Source organism: Alternaria ventricosa (genome assembly GCF_023758065.1).
Source record: "Alternaria ventricosa strain BMP 2768 chromosome Unknown scaffold_1, whole genome shotgun sequence".
In the NCBI taxonomy this organism is placed as follows: domain Eukaryota; kingdom Fungi; phylum Ascomycota; class Dothideomycetes; order Pleosporales; family Pleosporaceae; genus Alternaria; species Alternaria ventricosa.
This window is the reverse complement of record NW_026055681.1, coordinates 2777625-2797944: the sequence shown is the minus strand read 5'-3', so window position 1 is coordinate 2797944 and position 20320 is coordinate 2777625. Positions and strand designations below refer to the sequence as shown.

Here is a 20320-nt window from a genome sequence, read left to right as displayed (position 1 = left end):
CATGCGATCATGACTGATACTATTTCTAGGCACGCCAGCCCCCGGGGCTCACTTGATGGTCTTTCGCTTTGACCTCATGCCGGCAACACATGTGGGTAAGTCGTCTCAACCACGCACACCACATGTGTTAATATTGCGACTATACGACGCTGCAATTAGTCTCAACTAACGAGGCGCGGCTCAATAACACGATGGAGACGTGCGCTCTGTAAGCAAGGCTTCGTACGTTTCGATGAGCCAATATATTTCTAGCCCACATTTCGGAAAGGAGGAACGAGTGAATTAACAGGAAAACAGGAGGAGTGAGCGATCGTGACGGACCCAACATACGAAATATCCATCGCTCTCCAATCTACCCTGTCCTCCGCCCAACATCCTCATCTACGTTGCCCAACGCAACCCTCCGTCAATCAGCATCAGTGCTTCCTATGGAGAACTCGGAATGTACACATCCTGAACAGTCTCCCACAGCTCGTCAGGCCTCTGTAGATGATGTAGCTCACTTGCAGGGAAGCCAATGGGCTCGTCACCCCTCCTCCAGATTACATTTTCCTCGCCAAGGTGGAAAGCTTCGGCCGGTTCCATGTAGACATTCGAAGTGTCTTCCTTCACAGGCACAACTGTGATACTATCCACACGGGCATTACGGGTAAGATCCGGAACCTCGAACGTCCACCAATTCGAGCCCTTGTCGGAATACGGTTGATTCACACCGTGGCCACTGGGCAGTACAACGTAGACCCTTCCTCCTACTGCTTGAGCATAAGCTTTGGAATTCGCAGCCCAGTAGTAGTCAAGACTGGAGGGAGCTTGGAATGCATTATACTCCTTCGCGTACCTCCCACTCCCGGCGTTCGGTAGTACGTTATTCATAGAAGGCATCGTATTATGCCCGAGTTGAAGTCTGTCTTCAAGATTTCGCTTAAAGATGCTGTCTTTCTTTTCTCGATCGAGTCCAGAGTAGAAGAACCATGGTTGTCCGGTGAGTCCGTCCTGAGTGATAGTTTGGCGAAATTGGCTAGCACGAGTTGCAACATCGATGACTGGAACAGATGCGTCGTCGGGATCGAAAGGGTCGCTCGCCGATGCTGCTGGCTGGTTATGATTGTTCCTTGCTGATGGCGGATACTGAACGGCGTTTGGCTGACCGGGATTGTTAGCCGCGGGTGCGTTCGGGGCTGGATTGGGATTTGGAGCCGGATTGGGGTTCGGGTCGGGAGCTGCTGGTTGCGAACTAGAGCCTGGACCGCCCGTATCATCCCCGTTGTTGTTAAACGCTCCTTCGGTTTCCTGCGAATCGGAAAAGCCACCAGAGGTCTCCTGCTGCTCACTGAACCCCCCAGACTCACCCTGCTGATCACCGGCATCAGAAGGAGTGTTCTGCTGGTCTGGATTTACATGAGGTGCGTTTGGACTGTTGTCGTTGGGTCTGTCTGGTCGTCCTCCGCCACTGGCTCTGCGGTCGAGTGCGGGCGGGAGAGCATCAGTACGGGAAAGACGAGGCCAATTCGTGTTGTTGAATGGGTGGCTACAATCGACTTCGTTCTGGCATGGAGCGATCGGTATGATTGGTTTGCCGCTACTTTGGAGGATGTATGCGGACAACAATCCAAGAGCAATTGTCTTTGGCACCGAGTGACGCATGTTGATGGTGTTGTTGAGTGGCGAAGGTGTTCTGATACGAAGATATAATGTGCAGAATGATCTTAATATTAGATTTTGGGTGAAGAAGGGAGTAGGTCACTGTTGTGCTGGACGTCGGGTCAGGAGTCGTGGCTCTTATGTCTTCCTCCGTCGTTGCTCTGCGTGTCTCGTCCCACCGAACTTTCCTGGGGTCACATTCGAATCAGACAACAGATTTGCACATCTAGCCTCATGCCAGATTTCACATCTCAATGCTACGTCATAACTACTCGTTATTAAAGGCAGCGTTTGGGTTCTTTGTCCATGTGCTGCGGACGGCCCGTGGCGAAGTTCGGCAGTGACACTATGTGGAACACGATCGCCGTGTTGGATGTCATGTATGCTCTTCGAAGAGGTGGTAATATCTCTAGATGAAACTTAACAGTAGATTAAGTCGCGTCCGGGTCTTGCGGGGGCGGCTTGTAAGTGACGATGGTCGCCACGCCGCAAGTCCAGACGCCGCACGTTGAGGCGGCGCAGAGCCATTACCACACCGATGTGATGACATACGGCGCCATATTTGATTACCCTATGTCACAGAAGGGGGCCATGGTCGTTTTCATCGCATCCTAATGGAGTTGGGACTGCGGCATAGAAAGGAGATGGAGTACTCAGTGTCGCGACTCGAAGCCGATGTAACTGCCGACACCACAAATGCAGTGAGATGACGCAGAAACAAGGACATATAAGGAGTAATCGAGAGTACAGTGATGGCATCCTGCATCTCAAGCTCACGAAAGTCGAACGAGCATGACGCGTGCAGTGTAGGTGACACCATCATTACGAGAATGGGGTCCAGAGGGTCTTGCATCAGGACACGAGAGGCCAAAGGGACACGTCGCGATCTCTTGTGTGGACAATGCAACTTCTATGTCCTGTCACTATCAGATATAAGAAGCGAGCAAAGCGGCAGTCGATGAGAGCATCAACATCAGGTATCGCTACAATCTTCAACTACTATCAATTATTCCAAACGGTCCCAAACATTCTTATCCTAGTAACCACATCTTGTACTATCGCATTCCCTCCTATTCAAAGTTTCATACTTGTACATCTTATCACCTCTCGCCATGTCAGGTTTCTTCGCCGAGCTCGGTCTCAGTGTAGCTTTCACCATGATCAGTCTTGCTCCCATGGTCCCCGATTGGCTCAACGGCAACCCCAAGCCACAAACCAAGGTCAACGTACTGGTCGGTCTGCCGCCGTTAGATGCCGATGAACAGAATAAGAAGGACGAGATCTACAAGAAGTTGAGCTACGGCGGATGCGCTCCGGAAGTGTCACTCTTCAACGCCAACGGAGACCGGGTTGGCTACAGCAAAAACAAGAAATGCAAGCAGGTCATTAGCCAGAACAGTCCCACCGACATCTGGGCCGACTACATCAAGCCAGGCGAAACGGAGAAAGCCGAGTACATCACCGTATCCGCATCTGGAACCGACGCTATCTGCATCTCAGCTATAGCAGTCACATACCCCACTAGCAGCGACACGTACGCTTTCCTGCCCGGCGAGGTAGCTGCCATATGCAACACGCACAACCCAGATTACAAGTACTCCTGGTCCCCATCCGCGACACAGATCCAGTTCAAGTCCGAATCCGGGCAGACCCAAGACGGGCGACCGAAATGCCTGTGGATCGACAAGCCCGACGACGACGGAGACTCAGCGACCCACTACGAAGGATTCCAAGTTCATCTTCCCGACTTCAAGCTTGACAACACTACCTTCCATGGATGGCAAGAAGACCCCGGACAGATGTGCGACTCGCTGGCGCGATTTGGCTCATACGACAGGCTCGACCCAATGCTCTGCCCAGAGATCTTCAGTCCGGCGCCACCTAAAGGTGCAAATCTTCCTTTGGATACCGTCTCGGCATGTATACCAGCTGCGAAAGACAGCACGACAGACCCTGACATCTGCGAGGACGACCGTTTCACGTACCAGGAACGATACGATCTCATTGTTATGTACGACCAGATGTGTCTTAACGAAGATTGGTGGTATTATAAATGCGAAGAAAGGCTTTCATGCCCGCCCGGACCGTCAAAGCATCGGTCGCTTCTAAGATCGCGATCTTCTTCATCCTACTGGCCATTTCCCCATACTCCCAGATCGAAATATCGGCGCACTTCACCCGACCATCCGCTCCAGAGGCAGTTCGATGGAGTACTAGTCAAGAGTCAAGATGTTACGCAAAGTGCAGTGGAAGTTTGTCAGAGTAACGGCAGTGTCGGACCTGACTTCTATTCCGAGCCCGAGCAGATGTTCTGCGACATGAAGACGCGTGAACTGTATCCAGCATGTAACGGTACGGTTCAGATGACTTGTTTCGATCCAACTCAAAATGAGACGAGAATTGAGACTGGTGACGGAGAAGTGGATAAGCGTGGCGAGCAAAGGACATATGTGGAAGTGAAGGATTGGTCGTGAACGGGACGAGCAGATGGATGATCGCACAGGGCTGGTCCCAACGTTGATATGTGTCGAAGTTGGAGAGCGTAGATATCGGTCCCGATCAGCTGATTGTGGCTACGTGATCGCTCGGCGCTCGGCTATATAGCGAGGGATTTCATCCCAACTTTCTTATGTAGTAATCAATCACAACATACTTAAATATCTCCGATCTTCGATCGTCTCGCCAGCTCCAACAACATGTCGTTTCCAGTTGTACCTCCTCGTATCTAATACCTCATACTCCTCACCCCCTTCTTATGACTAGGACTATCCATCCAACTCTCCTTAAACCTATCCTCTCCATCATCATCCTGATCCACATCCCCCAGATCAATACCAGTAACACCATCCACATCTTCACCGTCACTTCCAAACTCTTCCTGACCACCAACGCCGCCTTCAGGACTCCAAACCGGACTTGTAGCAATCTTCGGTCTTGACTTGAACACCCTATCGTAATCCACTTCGTCACTGAATAGTTGCTCGGTGGGTGTACGCTCTATGCTTTCGAGCTTTGCTTGTTCTAGGAGTTCGAACGATTTGCGGTTCCGGGGTGTATCAAATTGGTTGACGGGGAAGAGTGATGATCGGCTAGATTTACGCTGTTCCTTCTGTGCTGTGGCGGAGGGGCGGGGGTTGGATTGCATGGCTTCCATAGTGAGCCGGGTTCGTTCGGCCAGTGTTGCGCGTCGGTCGCCGTCTTCATCTCCAGTGATAGAAGGGATAGGTGGTGGTCCCATAGATGGCAACGGGAGATCAGGTGACTCTGGAACAGGTTCGAAAGAGTTTGTCCGTGCCATTGTCATGCGTGTGCGTCCGATGAGCGAAAGGGACATACGTGGTTGAGGTTTCTTGATCGGAGATGGGGTCGCATTACCGATGGAGTTGATGATCTGGTCGGCAAGTGCTTCTTCAGCATTTAGTTCTGGGGGATCGAAAGTTGGGATTGGTGGTTCAGAGGGGTATTCTGGCGATGGCTCAAGTAGCTTTTCAGGAGAGAGGTCTGTTTTTTGCTCTGAGTAATTACCAAGTGTCTTGGCAGCTCCAGACGATGAGTTGTCGACGATTGGCTCGGAAACAGCAGGCCTCGTCTCCGGTACTGGTGTGCGCTCGTTATCAGTCTCCGTCGGGGATGCTTCATGCTGAGTCGTAGCTCTACTCAACGCAGATGATTGGCCAATTAGTGTGGCATCTGAGTCGATTGGTGTGGCAGTTGTCGGAACGTGCCGAGATGGTCGGGGTAGGATCGGGACATGTTCTAACGAGTTTGGTCTTGATGGTGACTGTAATTTGACAGGCTTAGCTGGAATCACTGGTGCTTTGCGTATCGTCTCCGTCTGAGTAGACTTCCTTGTGAGAAGTGGTGGGCGAGCAGCCTTGGCCGTCGAGGTACTTCTATGATGTATAATTGTAGATGCAGTACTAGCCCTGACTTTGGCGGCTCGCGCCAGCTCACTGTCCATATCAGACAGGATGTCTTGAAACTCCGTTCGTATAGTCGGCCTCTTTACACTCCCAGATTCTGCGGTGTGCTTCGCCGACGGCAATTGATATTGCGAGTGATCATCGAAGTGGAACTCCTTTACTGGCGCCGTAGTCTGTCCGCTTCCCGATGTTTCTTTCCCTGACTCGTCGTTTTGTAGCTCAGCATGGAAAGCCTTCCACTTTTGTAACCTCTCCTGCTGCTCTTGCACTCTTGCTTGCAGATTCTCCAGTAATCCAGTTTCAGGCGCGACATCTTCTAGCTTTCTGCCTTTCTCCACCATATGCAAGACCTTGTCGAAACGGCTGTTTAGGAACGCATCGTCCGCCTGTACGTTCTCGCCGCGTAGCATTACGTCGAGCCACTGTTGGTTGCCAACCCAGTTGTCCTTGAGCTGTTTCTTGATGGCATTTGCTTCTTTCTGTGGTATCGCTGGCTTTTGCGCTCGAGGGATTTCTTTGCATTTGCCTATGCGACCCCGGATATCTGCTGCCTTTTTGTCCAGAAGACCATGGAATTCCATGTACTTCAGCCTCTTCTCTTCTTTCTGTCTCAGCACGTTGACGAGCGCTGCCTTGTGTGCGATAGCTAGGGGCAGTAATGACCGTTGCTGTTCGACTGAGAGTGTTGACGCTGTCGCAAGTTTTCTTGCGACAACGGCATCTCTGCCACCTCCGTCTTGCGCCGCAAGAACCTTTTTGAGTACGGCATTCGAAAATACAGCCAATATCTCGTAGAACTTCTCGCCCTTGCACTCGTCAAGCATTGTCTTCCTAAGAACTGACTCTCTGCCCAAAGCGCCGTTCTTCTTCAGTTCGTTCAGACATCGGTATAGCGCAGCGCGGAGGTTTAACGATTGGAGTGGTTCAAGCGGCGGGAAGAAGGGTTGGAGTTTCTATAGCTGAGTCAGACATAGATCAGCGTGAGGTTTCATCCCAGCATACCTGTGCTGTCTCATTGGGATCCCATATTTCGAAGAGTCGAAATAGCGCCCATTCAGCCCCGCCAATTCTCTGTCGCTGGTCTGCATTCTTTGCCGAGAAAGTTTGTATTGTGATTTCAGGCCAATCCGGTCGCAAATCCAAATCCAACAATCGCAAATTCGTTACGAAAAGGCGGATATCGGGCGCTGCTATTGGGTTCACTGCTTGAGGTTTGGGAATTGTCTTGACCGACGCGGTGCGCGCATGGCCGCTCATGGTAGTCGCGGTGGCCGTAGAGGCGGTTGAGGGCGGTCGAGACATGTTCGCGACTGCAAGGCATACATTCGCGCGGCGACCCTGGTCAAGGTCCCTGAGACTTGGGGTGCATGCGTGGTGTTGCGGTGTGACGGGACCCTTGCGTTGTTTGCCAAGGCGGGTGTTATCGATAGGTCCGTTCGCGCCTTCTGTTCCCTGTCTGACTTTCGTCACTTGTCCCGCCATTCTTCACTCGCCAAACAGTCACCGTTTATAAGACAATCACGCACCCACTGGACTTCTATAAACCTCCTACCCCGAACCGCATTCGAGACACAAAGCAATCATGACAGTCGACGAAGCAACCCAGGTCAACGGCGTGCCCGACCCTAACGCCGGTGTACTTGACGCGAAGAAAGCAGAACAGAAGAAGTGGACAGTCGAGAGTGGTATGTCATGAACAAGCAATAGCTCGTCCGTATGCGACACCTCTCTTACCCCTCATACCTCTCATCAACATAGCGCTAACCTACCCCAAAGTCCTTGCAGAGAACGCACTTAAGTACGCCGAAAATACCGACTCACCGCTCCCCTTCTTCCACCTCCTCGAGCGTCTAAAGACGACCAAGCGTGCGGGATGGCAGCGTTTCAAAATTGGCGATGGCGAATCTATATCCGACCACATGTACCGCATGAGCATCCTCACCATGATGGCTCCTGCTTCAATAAGCTCCAAGCTCGACATTGCGCGATGCTGTCGCATGGCTGTTGTCCACGACATGGCTGAGGCGCTTGTCGGCGACATTACACCTGTAGACGGAATCGCCAAGGAGGAGAAGAGCAGGAGAGAGACCGAGACCATGGACTACATCTGCACAAACCTGCTGGGCAAGTTCAACGGTGGACTCAACGGCCAGGACATTAGGGCGTTATGGCAGGAATACGAGGACAGCGAGACGGCCGAGTCGCACTTTGTGCACGACATCGACAAGATTGAGCTTCTCGTTCAGATGGTCGAATACGAGCGCACGTCCAAGTGTGAGAATGATCTTGGGGAATTCCAGTGGGTCGCAGATGTTATCAAGAGCGAGGAAGTCAAGGCATGGGCGCAGCAGATCATCCGTGAGAGGGAGCAGCTGTGGAGCGCTGCCGGCAAGATAGCGAAGCCTGCTAGTGCGTACAAGAAGTCGCCTTGATAGACAACCGCGTATGGTGCCGAGCGCACTCGCATTACGATAGACGGGCTTCTTCACTGGCGCATTTCATGAGGTACGACGGCTTAGTAGACGGTAATTGCATGTCTAGAATTCATCTTTCCGTATGTAAACATCATTTCTCTCTCAGTCGTGATGTTTAATCCTCTTCACCCCTCTCAAGGAGGCCTTTCAACTTGACATCAACAACAACTCCAGCACTTAAGAATTAGACAAGCTAATCAATCTCCTCTTCTTCACCTCCCTACTCGGCGTCCCCGCGAGCCTAGGCATACCCCCAGCCACTCCGTTATCCCCAAAACCATAATCATGCTGGCTATACCCACTACTCCCACTCGCACTATTCCAAACCCCCTTCGCCCCCAACCCCCCATACTCGCCCTTCCTAATCTCATTACCAGACCTACGTCCATGCCAGTAACACAAGTCCGCGCTGGGCCCCCTATACTTCGGATGCAGAGGGCACAGCGGACTATTAGGAAGGTGTTCAGGGACGAGCCATTCAAACTTGCGTCGCTCTTCTTCTTCCTGGCGGGCGAGCGCTGCGAGAGTGCGTTCGTCGGGGGTGTCGGGGTAGTGCGATTGGTGGATGCGGGACCAGACGTCGTGGCCCAGCATGGGGGACGTTGCGGCTAGGGAGGGACTGGCTGGTGGTTTTACGCCCAGGTAACCTGCTGCGTTGCCAATCTCGTTGCTTGTGCTTGCCGTGAGGGCGCTGCTCGGGCCAAAGTCAACGGGTTGGTTGATGAAGTCGCTGCGTGGGCCTTCGGGACCTTCATCTTCCCCTTCATCCTCGGGGTTGTCGATATCGTTTGCTAGGCTCATGAGTAGGGCGTCGGAATCCCAGTAGCCGCCTGGGCTGGACTTGGGCTTGTTGCGTGTGTTGACCGCGCCGCCGCCGTGGACGTCGAAGAAGAAGTCTGCTAGCTTGCCTTTGACTTCGCCGTTTGAGTCGAACATGGGTGGGGTTGGTACGCGTTGGAGGCCGGGAGGGATGAAGGCTTGCGGTGCATGCATCTGTGCGAGAGACTTCACTGGAGGTACCTGTTTGCCCCGAGCCGGGAAGAAGGAAAATGGAGTTTGTTGTTTGGTAGCCTCTGTGCCATTTTGGTCGGAGATGCGGTTTGAGCGTCGGAAGGGATTGAAAGAGAAGCGGCGATTGAGCGATTGCGCTGGTCCAGGAGAGGGAGGTGCATCTTCGCTCGATTTGTTCAGCCATAGCCAGCGGCGCGAACGTGTCGCCTTGGATTCGCTCGCTATTTGCTGCAACTCTGCCTTTGTTCGGGCTTGCTGTTCTCTGTATGTCTTCTCTTCTGCTGGGGTCCAACTCCCATCAGGTGTCTTGGCCACCGTCGAATCGCTGGCACTCGTACCACTCTTCTCACTCCTGCCACTTCTCGTTCTTTTCGATCTCGGACGTTCAATGTAACACCGATCTCGTACTTTCGGTGGCGGTCGTTCGAACTTCGGGGATTGCGACGAGAAGATCGCATCGGTATCGGGCAGGAGACCTATGCCACCTTTGTTGTCATTCCTCAGCGCTGAGGTGCTGTCCCGAATGTAGTCTTCTTCGAGGATTGGCGTAGCTTTGGCCATTGGCATTGGCTCCCACTTCGCCTGCTCTTTGCGAATCCACGGTGTTTTAGGACTTCGCGCGCGTGGAGCACCGAGGTTGGCCATGATATCGACGGGTGAGCGGCCGCGAGCAAGTAAGTCGGGAATGACGGTTGGCATGGAAAGATCGAGATTGACCTTTCTGCGGTCCCGTAGTCCGCCTTTCCGCGTTGGAGACTGTGGACTCGACGGTATCTTTACATCTTTTGTCGGTGTTGTTGGCTCTTCGATAACAACGGATGGCTTTGGTGCTTGCTCGTAGGACTCCTTTGCCTTGACAACAGGGAGTGGTGCGAATGATAGCATGCGGTCCTTCTTGTTTAGTTTAAGCGGAATTCCTTCCTGGGGATCGCGCCGGTCTTGGTCATCTTTGCCGTCGGGCATGTGCAGCATCCTGAATTCTGGTACGTGCCGTACGATGCCCTTGGCAAAAGCTGCGATAGATGACCTTCTATGATCGCGGACGTAAGAATCATTGGTTTCTGTCGAAAAGGAACCCGTTCGAGCTGTAGTCTCAGAGGTGCGCGAGTCCATACTGTCGATATGCTGTAGCTTGCTGTTTTGTATGTGGTCCGCATCGTCTATCGTCGTCCGTCGAATTATCTCTTCCAGCGGTGGAGGTGTTTTCGGGCGTTCTTGCTCCATCGCCATCGGGTTGCGACTGTGCCTGCTCTCATTTCCAAGGCCTGATCGTTGATCCCAGCTGAAACCTTCACGTCTGTCGACATGTCGCCTTGGGGTGATTCCTTCGTCATTTTCTGATGACTCAGTGCTGACGATCTGGTCGGCATGGTCCTGAAGTGAGGTGTAATGTCTAGTGAGAGACGTCGGCGAGCTCGGACCCAGGAAGCTACCGAGATCGTGTGCAGAGGGTGCGATCAGCCCTTGTATGCCCGAAGGTGTGATAGAGGCATACGCGGGGGTATCGATTGCGTGGGCCCTGGTCGGTGGTGCCGATAGCATGAGCGGACCGGCGATGAAAGCCACTGTTGCGTATTTGAAGCGTGTGCGCCCAGTCGATCACGCATCTAGTGGACGGTATGTTGATTAGCAAACCGATGGTGAGGTCAATAGGTGTATCGTAGGTGGGTGCGCAAAAAGAATAGGTAGCGCGCAATGGTAGGAAACATGGTGTTGCTCTGAGCTGGGATGTAGAGGAAGCTTGTATCTTTGGTTTCCGCATCAGGAAGGAGACATGGACGACAAGACATCTTAACGAGGAAGTGGCCGTTTGGGCCGCGAATGTGCATACCAACTTCCCAACCGGGACATTAGTGTCATAAACAAGACTCCACCAACACCATTCCTATGCAGAACTACACGGATATCTTTCCACTCCGCAAATCAAGCCATGCATACCGGGTATCCAAACCATGCCTCATAACACATTACGCAAACATCAATACCTATCCAGATGATCCCGACGAGGCTTGCACCACACTAGTGCCGTCGACAAACCGTGTGCGGAAGATGCGGTTTGCATTTTGGAACATGCCGTCCTTCAAACTGACGACGATGAACTGCGATCCCTTGAAACGGGTCTTGAACAAACGACCGATGTTTTGTGTGTGCGACAGGTCCAACGCGGCATCGACTTCGTCCAGAATGTACATGGGTGCAGGCTTGAACTGGAGGAGAGCCATGATGAGGGATAAGGCGATAAGTGATCTAGAAAATGTTAGCGCATGTGATTCGGGCGAGTACGGGTGAGTACATACCTTTGACCACCACTCAGCTCTGTCAGTGACTGCTTCCACACCTTGCCCAGCATGACTTTTACTTCCAGACCATCAGAGATCGTCTTTCCCTCGGGAGGATCCAATTTCGCGAAACTGCCTGGCAGCAGCTCGTTGAAAATTTGACCGAAATCGCGATTTACAATTGTCCAGGTCTTGTGCAGCGCCTCTTTCTTGTACTCATCAAGCTTGACGATGGTCTCTTCGATCTTCGATTTGTCTCGGATGACTGTCGACATGTTCCGCTTGAGGCTGGCTTCTTTCTTCTCAACGTTGTCGATCATAGCCATGACCTTGGGGTTGATCTTGTTCTTCTTCTGCTGGAAGTGCTCTTCCAACGACTTCCGCCTGGTTTTCGCGTCGGCCATGTTCACGCCTTTGAAGTCATAGACTGTTCCGGCACGCCCAAAGAGTTCGGAATCGCTCGCGATGAACTCGTACTCCTTTTCGAGCGCCTTGACATGGCTAGCTGCGCCTTCCTGTTCTTTGTGGAATCTTTCGATCTCATGGCCGAGCTTCTGTTGTTCCAGACCGCCTTCAGTGATGGACGAGTTCTTCGACCTGATCGCATCTTCAAGTGAGCGAAGTTCTTCGTCGAAGCCTGTGAGTTTCGCTTGTTCGTCTCTCAAGTGGGCTGCAGCCAGGTCATGGGCGTCCTAACGAGGTTAACATTGACATGTGACATTGGTCCAAAGAACTAACCTGTACACGAGATTGCTCAGCTAGCAACTCGTCGACTTCTGCTTGCTGCGACTGCAGATTGGTCTGAACCTCTTCAAGTTGCTCTTGTGCTGCCGCCAGGTCACTCCCGCATTGCTCGGACTCGACCATAGCTTCGCGCATCTCGGTCTGCAGGGGCTTGATCGAAGCGCTATTCTTGTTCAAAGCCTTCTTGAGCTTGTCCAGTGATGACTGTAGTTCAGCAAGCTTGCTGTCCTTGTTGTTGCTAAACTCGCTCATGTCGCGTTCGATACGTTTGACGTCCTTGTTGGCCTCGTCTTGGCGAGTCTTCGCCGCTTTTATGTCTTCCTTGAGCTGAGCAATGGTCTGCTTCATCTCTTCTACGGCTTGGATGATCTAATTCATGATTAGCAAAGCCCGAGGTTCACCTTACACGACTCATCACTTACCGATGAGGAAGAGTTGCTGCCAATCTGCTCCTCAGTGAGTTTGATCTCGTGCCTCTTGAGGTCGAGCTCCTGCTTCGATTTCCGAGCAGCATCCAACTTCTTCTTCTCTTTGGCCATCGTGGCCTGCAGCGACTGAAGCTGGGCTTCTTGCGAACTCAGCTCTGTCGTAATCTCATTGAGCTTCTGGAGAGTAATGAGAACCCCGCTAGATTGAGGTGCGCTACCACCAGACAGAACACCAGCAGGGTCGTATGTGTCGCCTTGCAGAGTGACACTCTTCATGCGAACTGCAGGATCGAAGGTCACGCGCTTAGCGGTCTCGGCGTCCTCACAGACCAGTGTGGATCCGAAGACGTACTCCATGGCGGCGTTGACCTCGTGCTCGTATCCGATCAACGACAAGGCCAAGTCGACCTTTCCTGGCGCGATCTTCTGAGCAGCCCCAATCTTCTCTGCCGATGCCTTGAAAGCTGCAATCTTGTTGAGTGGAATGATCGTCACTCGCTTCTTCAGCTTGCCGTTCTCGAGAAGTTGCTTGCCGGTGGCAGCTGAGTCAACGACAACGTTATACAGCCGACCGCCAGCGCAAATCTCCAGAGCGGTACCTGCTCGGGTATGTTCCTTTTCTAGGGTGAAGAGCTGAGCGACCAGACCTTTCACTTTAGACCGATCGAAGTTCGGGGACGGGTCGTTGTAGCTGAAGTCGATGTTCGCAACCTGCCGCCTCATGCCGTCTGCCTGTTGTCGGAGTTCGCGTATGCGTGCCTGAAGATGCGACTCTTGCTGATACATGTCGGCCTCCTGGCCTTCGTTGTAGCCAAGCTTCGCAAGGTCCGCTTCTAGCTTCTTAGCTTGGGATTTCAACGCCTCGAGGTCTTTGAGGAGCCCGGAGTTCTGTTCTTTGGCCTTTTTCGCCTTCGGCTCGTCTTCCTTGATCTGCTTCTCAAGATGTGATATCCGAAGTTTGCTCTGCTCTTGCTCGGTCGCGGCTGCGCTTGCGCGATTCCGGGCGTCTTGCAGTTGGCCCTGGTAACCACCTTCCTGGCCTTCTTTGGAAGCCACACCTGTTTGTAGAGTTTGCAGAAGTTCTTCCTTCTTCTCTACCTCCTCTGTCTGTTTCGCCAGCTCGGCGTGGGCCGTCTGGTATTTCTCTTGTAACTTCTCGTACGTCTGCTTCTTCTCTTGGAGTAGCTTCTCCAATTCTTTGACGCTCTTCTCGACGCCCTCCTTCCGTTCTACCTCTTCGGCCATGCTCGTCGTTTTCAGGTCTAGCACTGTCGTCAGGCGGACAATCTCGTGCGAATGTGTCTTGACTTCCTCTTCCAGAGCCTGGAACTTTCCGCCCTTGCGCAGCTCCTTCTCTCGTGTCGCCTTTGTCTGTTTGATGTCCTCCTGAAGGTTCTCGATCTCCTTCTTCATGCGCACAGCAGACGCGTCGAGGTCTTTCGCCCTTTGCTTCTTGGCTTCGAGGTCTTCGGCTGACTGTTGTAATCGCTCGTTGTATCGTATGTAGTCGTAAGCGACGACCAGCTTCGTAAGGCGCTCGAGCTCGCTCTGTGTCTGTTGGAAGTCCAGGAATGCCCGCTTCTCCATTCGCAGTTTCTCGAGCTTCGGGTCGATTTCGTCTCGCAGTAGCTCCGTAATCTCCTGCACCTTCATTTCTTTCTTAGCCATGGTCTTGTATGCCTTGTCCCGCCTGTCCTCGAACATGCGTGTTCCAGCAGCCTCTTCCAGCATAGCCAGAATTTCCTTGGCCTTCATGTTCAGCACCTGCATGACCTTTCCTTGAGCAATCATGAAATTCGGGTTGTTGATGTTCAGCTGTACAGACTGGAACAGGTTCTGTATGCTTTGTTGTTGCGCGCGGTGTCCGTTGATGAGGTACTTGCTCGCTCCGCCGAGCACGATCTGCCTTGTCACCGAAATCTGAGCATGTTCTTCAAAGCCGACGGGGCTCTTCGATTTGTCGCGGTTATCGAACACGATGGTAACGCTCGCTTTGGTGACACCCGCTTGGCCACGCTTGTAGATGAGATCCTGCAGTACTGTCAGCGCTCCCGTATCGCGTACTTCTTGCTGTCCACACTCACCTGCAAGTTCTGCGCCCGCACCACGCTCAAGTTGTTGATTCCGAGTACGAAACATATTGAATCGAGAATGTTCGACTTTCCGGATCCGTTCAGTCCCGTGATTGAGTTGAAGCTCTCGTCCCTGGTCGACTGTCAGTCGTGTCGTTACGTGCGGGGAGCGTAAACAATCCCTACCAGCCAGAGATGACAGTTCGGACAGCGTATGACTTGTAGCCCTATGCGCGTGTCAGGAAGCGACTACGGTAAAGTTCGGGGTCGCCTACATCGATTACGAGTTCTATAATCCTCATGGTGGCTGCATGTGCTGTCGTGCTGAAATGCGTCGCTGCTAATGTTTGTTGTTCCGTCTCACATGGGCAAGGGTCTCGGTACCGCCCACCAAATCGCGCTAGGCCTTCACGTGGAAGCGCGCCCACGCGTGCCCCGCCACCTTCCACTCCCAGCTACGACAATGCGAGGGCACAAGTATACGCACAATTCTCAATTGGCCGTAGACGTCATCGATTACTACTATGTGCTAAAGGAGTGTGAATATCTTCACCAGGTATCTCAAACGCTATCATCGCTCATCAACGCAGACTAAAAGCACAATCACCGAGCTTGCCCCAGGCAATGCTCTGGCTCCGCCTCTACGGGCTCACTAGCTTCTGTGCATGCGGTTTTTGAGCAGCTCTTCTTCCTCCCTAATCCTCTTGCAACGAACTCCTTAGATTCGAAGCTTCCCATTGCCTTCAAGCCGTATTCACATTCGTCCTTCACGGGTGGAAGCGGGGCGGTCCTAGGGGCGCCTCCCAGTTCCTGGATAGTGATCTCGTCATCTGGGTTGTTGGATAGCCCAAAGTTGAAGTTCCCGAAAACCTTGGTGCTCGGTCGCATTGTGCCCGCGGTACGGTCTTCGTAGTAAGAGGTGTTCCGGCCGGTGCCATACTGTGGGAACAGGGTTCGGAAGAGGCACTTGGTTGCTGGTGCACATGCCGTCATGATGTGTACAGCTGGTTCGGCGATGCTGATTCCGATGCCAATATCCCATGTGCGATCCTTGTTGGTGGGAGCGAACCGGTAGTAGTATACGATGAATCTGCCGATTGAGACGCCTGTCGCGATCCATCCCAGGCTCATGACGATGACGACTAGGAGCTTCGTACGTCGGTGCATTTGGAGGCCCCATACCATGATAGAAGGAATTGGGATGATGATAAGATCCATGAAGATGGACAAGCCACACGACACAAGTACAAAGGTACGCGCGTCGATACAAGTGCCGCCTGGTACAACATTTCCATCGGCATCGATGCTATCCATGGCAGGTCTGGACCAAGCGTAGGCACGAGGCGTGCACTGCACGACATTGACTATAGTCGAGCCGACTGAGTATATGATGTTGAGCCAGAAAGTAAGGTGTAACGGGTATCGTACGCGCCGCCGACTATCCTTCATGCGGAAGAGGAACATGATGATGGAAGCTCGAATCAATCCCATGACTAGAAGCAGACGCCACATGTCAGCCAAATTCCGGAACGTCCTGCAGATCCGATATACGTACGTGGGTGGTACATCATCTGTACTGCGAAGTTCCATCGTATCGCAACGAGCTGTTCCGCCACGGACTTCTTGGGCAGATCATAGACATGATAGCCGGTGCCGCTCAGTACAATGTACATCCATGTTGCCAGAGTATCTAGTATGAGCAGGACAAAGGCTATCAAGATAAGGTGGTCGTCCCAGCAAAAGTTGCGTCCGAGGTACCGCGACCATACCCTGAGGAAGACTGTGAGAGAGGCGACGACTGTGAAAGTACCGATGATGGCCAGGACCTCGGGTTGTCGGCTTTCCACCATAGTCCTGCTGGAGTTTGTCGCCGGCGTCGTGCGACTGTGGAGCGCTCAGTCCGTAGGTGCGCGATAGGCGTTGAAGCCCACGGCGTGGAGTTCAATGTTGGCCTGTTCAGTGGATCGCGAACCGGATGAACCAGAGGGCTTATGAAGATCGTGGGTCCACGACGGATGATCGCACCGAGAAGCGAACGTGGAGTAACGACGCAAACAGTGAGGATCTGAAGTATGACGGATATTGTAGGTGTTATTGGCCCACCCAAGGAAAAGTCGAATGTACCCGCACTGGACGCCTTCGAGTTTTCCTCGCTATGTGACTAGTATATGTCGCGCGTCCACGCGGGAAGTCGCACGTACACTCCCTTGGTGTCAGGATCGGATGTTTGGGAGCCAAGAAGGATGCTGTCACTGCACGGCGAGGTGGAAGGTTGCCTCGGACCAGCCGCTGCTCTAGACTCTTGTCGTCTCAAGGATAAAAACCTGCCAGGAACCAGAGGCGTCGTTCAAAGCGAGGCGGTCCATTATGCACACCAGAGCCGCGGCAACAGTAGTCGACTCCCGCTCGTGTCTTCCCCTCTCGCTTGACCAGAAAGAGGACTAGAGCGTCTCACGAAGTCCAAATCGGTTTCTCACGGTCCGAATTTGGGCTGACATGTCAAGGGCAGCCCTGAACACGGTCGCAATCTTCCGGCTGGAGGCCTGTCCGCCCAGATGTTGGCTGGTCGATGGTCTGGACGCCACCATGGACAATAGCCACTGGCACCAGGCTTTGTGATTGCGATTGCGAAGTGAGCAAATCAATGTTTTGAGGCGCTTGCGATTAAGGGAAGGAAGTATGCCGATCTGCAGGATTATGGCGTTGAAGGCTTGGAGGTCGTCGGCCATGTGGCTAACGGAGACGATCCCGCGGGACTAGTTTATTGTCCGACCCGTCTGACGCGGCTCCTACGAAACGCGTAGCCACCCCGATGCGCTGAATTGCAATTGAAGACCAAGAATAATTAATCAAGACCATTCCAAACCGTTATCATGAACGCGTGTTTTAGAACGGCTTGTAAGGTCCACTGCTGCAGGTCCGTTGTCAGGCAATCGCGGCAGCCTCGCGCTTGCGTGCGTACATGACTCTCAGACTTTACACTACCGGCAGCTACGCCGGCACCAACCAGGCAGACCCTGGACGGCAAGCCTCACGACTCGAGTAACGATGTGCCTGAGACTAGTCCCAACGACATATTCGAGCGCACGTGGGCGCAGTCGATATTCCAGGGACTGCCTCACGAGTGCAGAATTCGCATTGCTATTGCTGATCGCTCCCTGCGATAGGTCCAGTATATGGAGATATGCATGTGAGATACGCCGTACCACGCAACAACTGCATACATGGACACTCAGGAATTGCCTGGATAGGTTGCGATGCCGTGATTACTTGAATACCATGTCGTCGCCCCCGGTTATCTCAGCTGTCAACAATCTTTCTAGCCAAGATCAGCGGTCACACTCTGGGCAAAGAACATTAGCCTACATCCTGCCAAGCTCAGGTTATTGGACGACGCCTCCTATATCGAGTCAGTCCGTAAGATGACCATCATGACTATCGCCTTGTTTCTCGTCTCAGTGCGCAACGGTCCGTCATCCGCAGACCAGCCGCAAGCCCCAGGGGAAAGGTACAGTGAGTAACGGCCGTCAATGGCAAAAAGAAACTTTCTGACAGACATGTAGATCTGCAGCCGTTCGACGGGAGACGATCAATTGCCAAAGACTGGTACACTCGGTGAAACACTGAGTCGTCGTTTTACACCGACGAACTATTCAAAATGACTTCCATCGCTGTGTGGCTCGCTGTTTTGGCTGCGACATCGACCACGGCATCACCCGTCCTATCGGTCAAGGCTGGAACCAACACTCTCAACGTAGATGTAGACCTCCAAGGCGTCACTTCAGCAGTCAGGTCCCTCTTCCTCCCCGGCTCGCTCGACGCTACAACACCAACGAACTCTTCAAGATGCAAAGTCTACCCCGATGACCCTCAATGGCCTTCCGATGAAGCCTGGTCCCAGCTCAGCAAACTCACTGGTGACCGCGTCATCAGTGCACCTACTCCATTGGCAGCAGTGTGCTACCCTGGCGAAGACTACAACGCTGCAAAATGCTCCGAGTACACTGTGGCAGCATGGCAGAAGTCATATATCCATATGATCGACCCTATCGAAATGATGTCCCCAGTCGCTCAAGGCCTGACGTGTGCCCCACCGGTTCTCTACGACTCGCATGGCTGCACTCGCGGAGGCTTCCCCATGTACGTTGTCAACGCGACTGAGCCCAAGCACGTCCAACTTGCCGTCAACTTCGCTCGTAACTCGGGTGTCAGACTTGTCATCAAGAACACTGGCCACGACTTCCTCGGCAAGAGTGGTGGCAAGGATGCTCTCAGCATCTGGACGCACAACATGAAGGACATCGAGTACATCGAAGAGTACGTCGATGAGAAGCTCAACTATACCGGCCCTGCGTTCAAGAGCGGTGTTGGCGTGCAGGCTTTCGAGATCTACAAGGCTGCCGCTGAGAAGGGCAGAATCGTCGTTGGTGGCGAAGGCGAGACGGTCGGAGTCATGGGAGGATACATTCAAGGAGGCGGTCACTCTCCATTGACCGGATTGTACGGCACTGGAGCTGACAGCGTGCTCTCCATGGAGGTCGTTAGGGCTGATGGCGAGTTCGTCGTTGCAAACTCTACCTCCAACACCGATCTCTTCTGGGCCCTGCGCGGCGGTGGAGGCAGTACCTTTGGCGTTGTCACCTCCGTAACTGTCAAGGCCCACCCCGACCTCGAAGTCACAGCCTCCCGCTTTGGCTTCAACTCCAAGGACACAGGCAACGAGACGTTCTGGGCTGCCATCCGCTCATACGTCGACCTGTGGATCGACAACGCCGATGCCGGTACATACACATACTGGACTCTGATCCCCTCCAACGGCACCTTTGCGTTCGCTTTCTCGCCCTTCTTCGCGCCGGGCAAGAATGTAGAGCAAGCCACCGCACTCCTCCAGCCCTGGTTCAACAAGCTCGATGACTTGGGTGTCAAGTACGACCCCAACATCACTCACTTCGACAACTACTACGACGCGTGGCGTTCATCCTTCCCTCTCGAAGCTGTTCAGAAGCCCAATGTAGCAACCGCATCGCGCCTCTTCCCTCGCGCCAACTTCGAGACAGCCGAGAAGCGTCAAGAAGTATACGAGAACATCCGCCGATCGAGCGAGAAGAACCGCGTACAAGTCCACTTCAACATGCAAGCCAAGGACCCATACAACACCGACAACGCCGTGAACACTCATTGGCGCCCGTTGGTCTCCTTCAGCATGCAGTCCGTACGCTGGCCCATCAACAGTACCGCCGAGGAGATCCTGAAGATCCGCAAGGAGTTCCAGGCAGGCGACATGCAGGCCTGGAGAGACATTAGCCCTGGTGCTGGATCCTACCTCGCTGAAGCTGACCGTCTTGAGCCTGATTTCGGCAATGCGTTCTTTGGTGACAACTACCCTAAGTTGTTGGAATTGAAGAAGAAGCTTGACCCTCAGGATGTTTTCTTTGCGACTACCGGCGTTGGTAGCGAGAGGTGGAGGGTAGAAAGCGTGGATGGTCTACCGAATGAGAACGGCAAGCTTTGTCGTGTTTAGATGTGGGACTTTCTTTTCTCTGTACAGTCTTTGTTATATCCAAATTGGCCGCTCGCGTTCGTACCGTCGGTAGAGGGTCGTTGATACGCGAATGAATTATCAAGTCTCTGTCGAACATCGTTTCTCTTATCTATTGACGACTCATCGTCTTTTGCGAATGTTAATGAAGTTGCGGGTTCCGCGGCATGTAAGCAGACCTTTCAGCGTCCAAAAACTGTGACTAGATT

General features: G+C 53.1%; 7 protein-coding genes across 7 annotated transcripts; 3 read left to right on the top strand and 4 right to left on the bottom strand.

Annotated features, from left to right (window-relative positions):
- Positions 1 to 426: 426 nt before the first annotated feature.
- On the bottom strand, positions 427 to 1644 carry J4E93_000965 (uncharacterized protein; the record flags this gene model as incomplete). The annotated part of the gene is made up of 1 exon (XM_049338921.1): positions 427 to 1644. The coding sequence occupies one exon, from the start codon at positions 1642 to 1644 to the stop codon at positions 427 to 429; it is 1218 nt and encodes a 405-aa protein (XP_049204806.1).
- A 1109-nt stretch (positions 1645 to 2753) lies between these two features.
- J4E93_000964 (uncharacterized protein) lies at positions 2754 to 4115 on the top strand (the record flags this gene model as incomplete). Its single annotated transcript, XM_049338920.1, has 1 exon — positions 2754 to 4115. One exon carries the CDS (start codon positions 2754 to 2756, stop codon positions 4113 to 4115), a length of 1362 nt encoding a protein of 453 aa, XP_049204805.1.
- A 251-nt stretch (positions 4116 to 4366) lies between these two features.
- On the bottom strand, positions 4367 to 6821 carry J4E93_000963 (uncharacterized protein; the record flags this gene model as incomplete). The annotated part of the gene is made up of 2 exons (XM_049338919.1): positions 4367 to 6517; positions 6732 to 6821. 2 exons carry the CDS (start codon positions 6819 to 6821, stop codon positions 4367 to 4369), a joined length of 2241 nt encoding a protein of 746 aa, XP_049204804.1.
- Positions 6822 to 7146: 325 nt separating this feature from the next.
- On the top strand, positions 7147 to 7996 carry J4E93_000962 (uncharacterized protein; the record flags this gene model as incomplete). Its single annotated transcript, XM_049338918.1, has 2 exons — positions 7147 to 7249; positions 7341 to 7996. 2 exons carry the CDS (start codon positions 7147 to 7149, stop codon positions 7994 to 7996), a joined length of 759 nt encoding a protein of 252 aa, XP_049204803.1.
- Positions 7997 to 8215: 219 nt separating this feature from the next.
- On the bottom strand, positions 8216 to 10279 carry J4E93_000961 (uncharacterized protein; the record flags this gene model as incomplete). The annotated part of the gene is made up of 1 exon (XM_049338917.1): positions 8216 to 10279. The coding sequence occupies one exon, from the start codon at positions 10277 to 10279 to the stop codon at positions 8216 to 8218; it is 2064 nt and encodes a 687-aa protein (XP_049204802.1).
- A 755-nt stretch (positions 10280 to 11034) lies between these two features.
- On the bottom strand, positions 11035 to 16422 carry J4E93_000960 (uncharacterized protein; the record flags this gene model as incomplete). Its single annotated transcript, XM_049338916.1, has 8 exons — positions 11035 to 11296; positions 11347 to 12020; positions 12067 to 12441; positions 12495 to 14531; positions 14585 to 14705; positions 14759 to 14799; positions 15218 to 16065; positions 16128 to 16422. The coding sequence occupies 8 exons, from the start codon at positions 16420 to 16422 to the stop codon at positions 11035 to 11037; spliced, it is 4653 nt and encodes a 1550-aa protein (XP_049204801.1).
- Positions 16423 to 18230: 1808 nt separating this feature from the next.
- On the top strand, positions 18231 to 20093 carry J4E93_000959 (uncharacterized protein; the record flags this gene model as incomplete). The annotated part of the gene is made up of 1 exon (XM_049338915.1): positions 18231 to 20093. The coding sequence occupies one exon, from the start codon at positions 18231 to 18233 to the stop codon at positions 20091 to 20093; it is 1863 nt and encodes a 620-aa protein (XP_049204800.1).
- Positions 20094 to 20320: the final 227 nt, after the last annotated feature.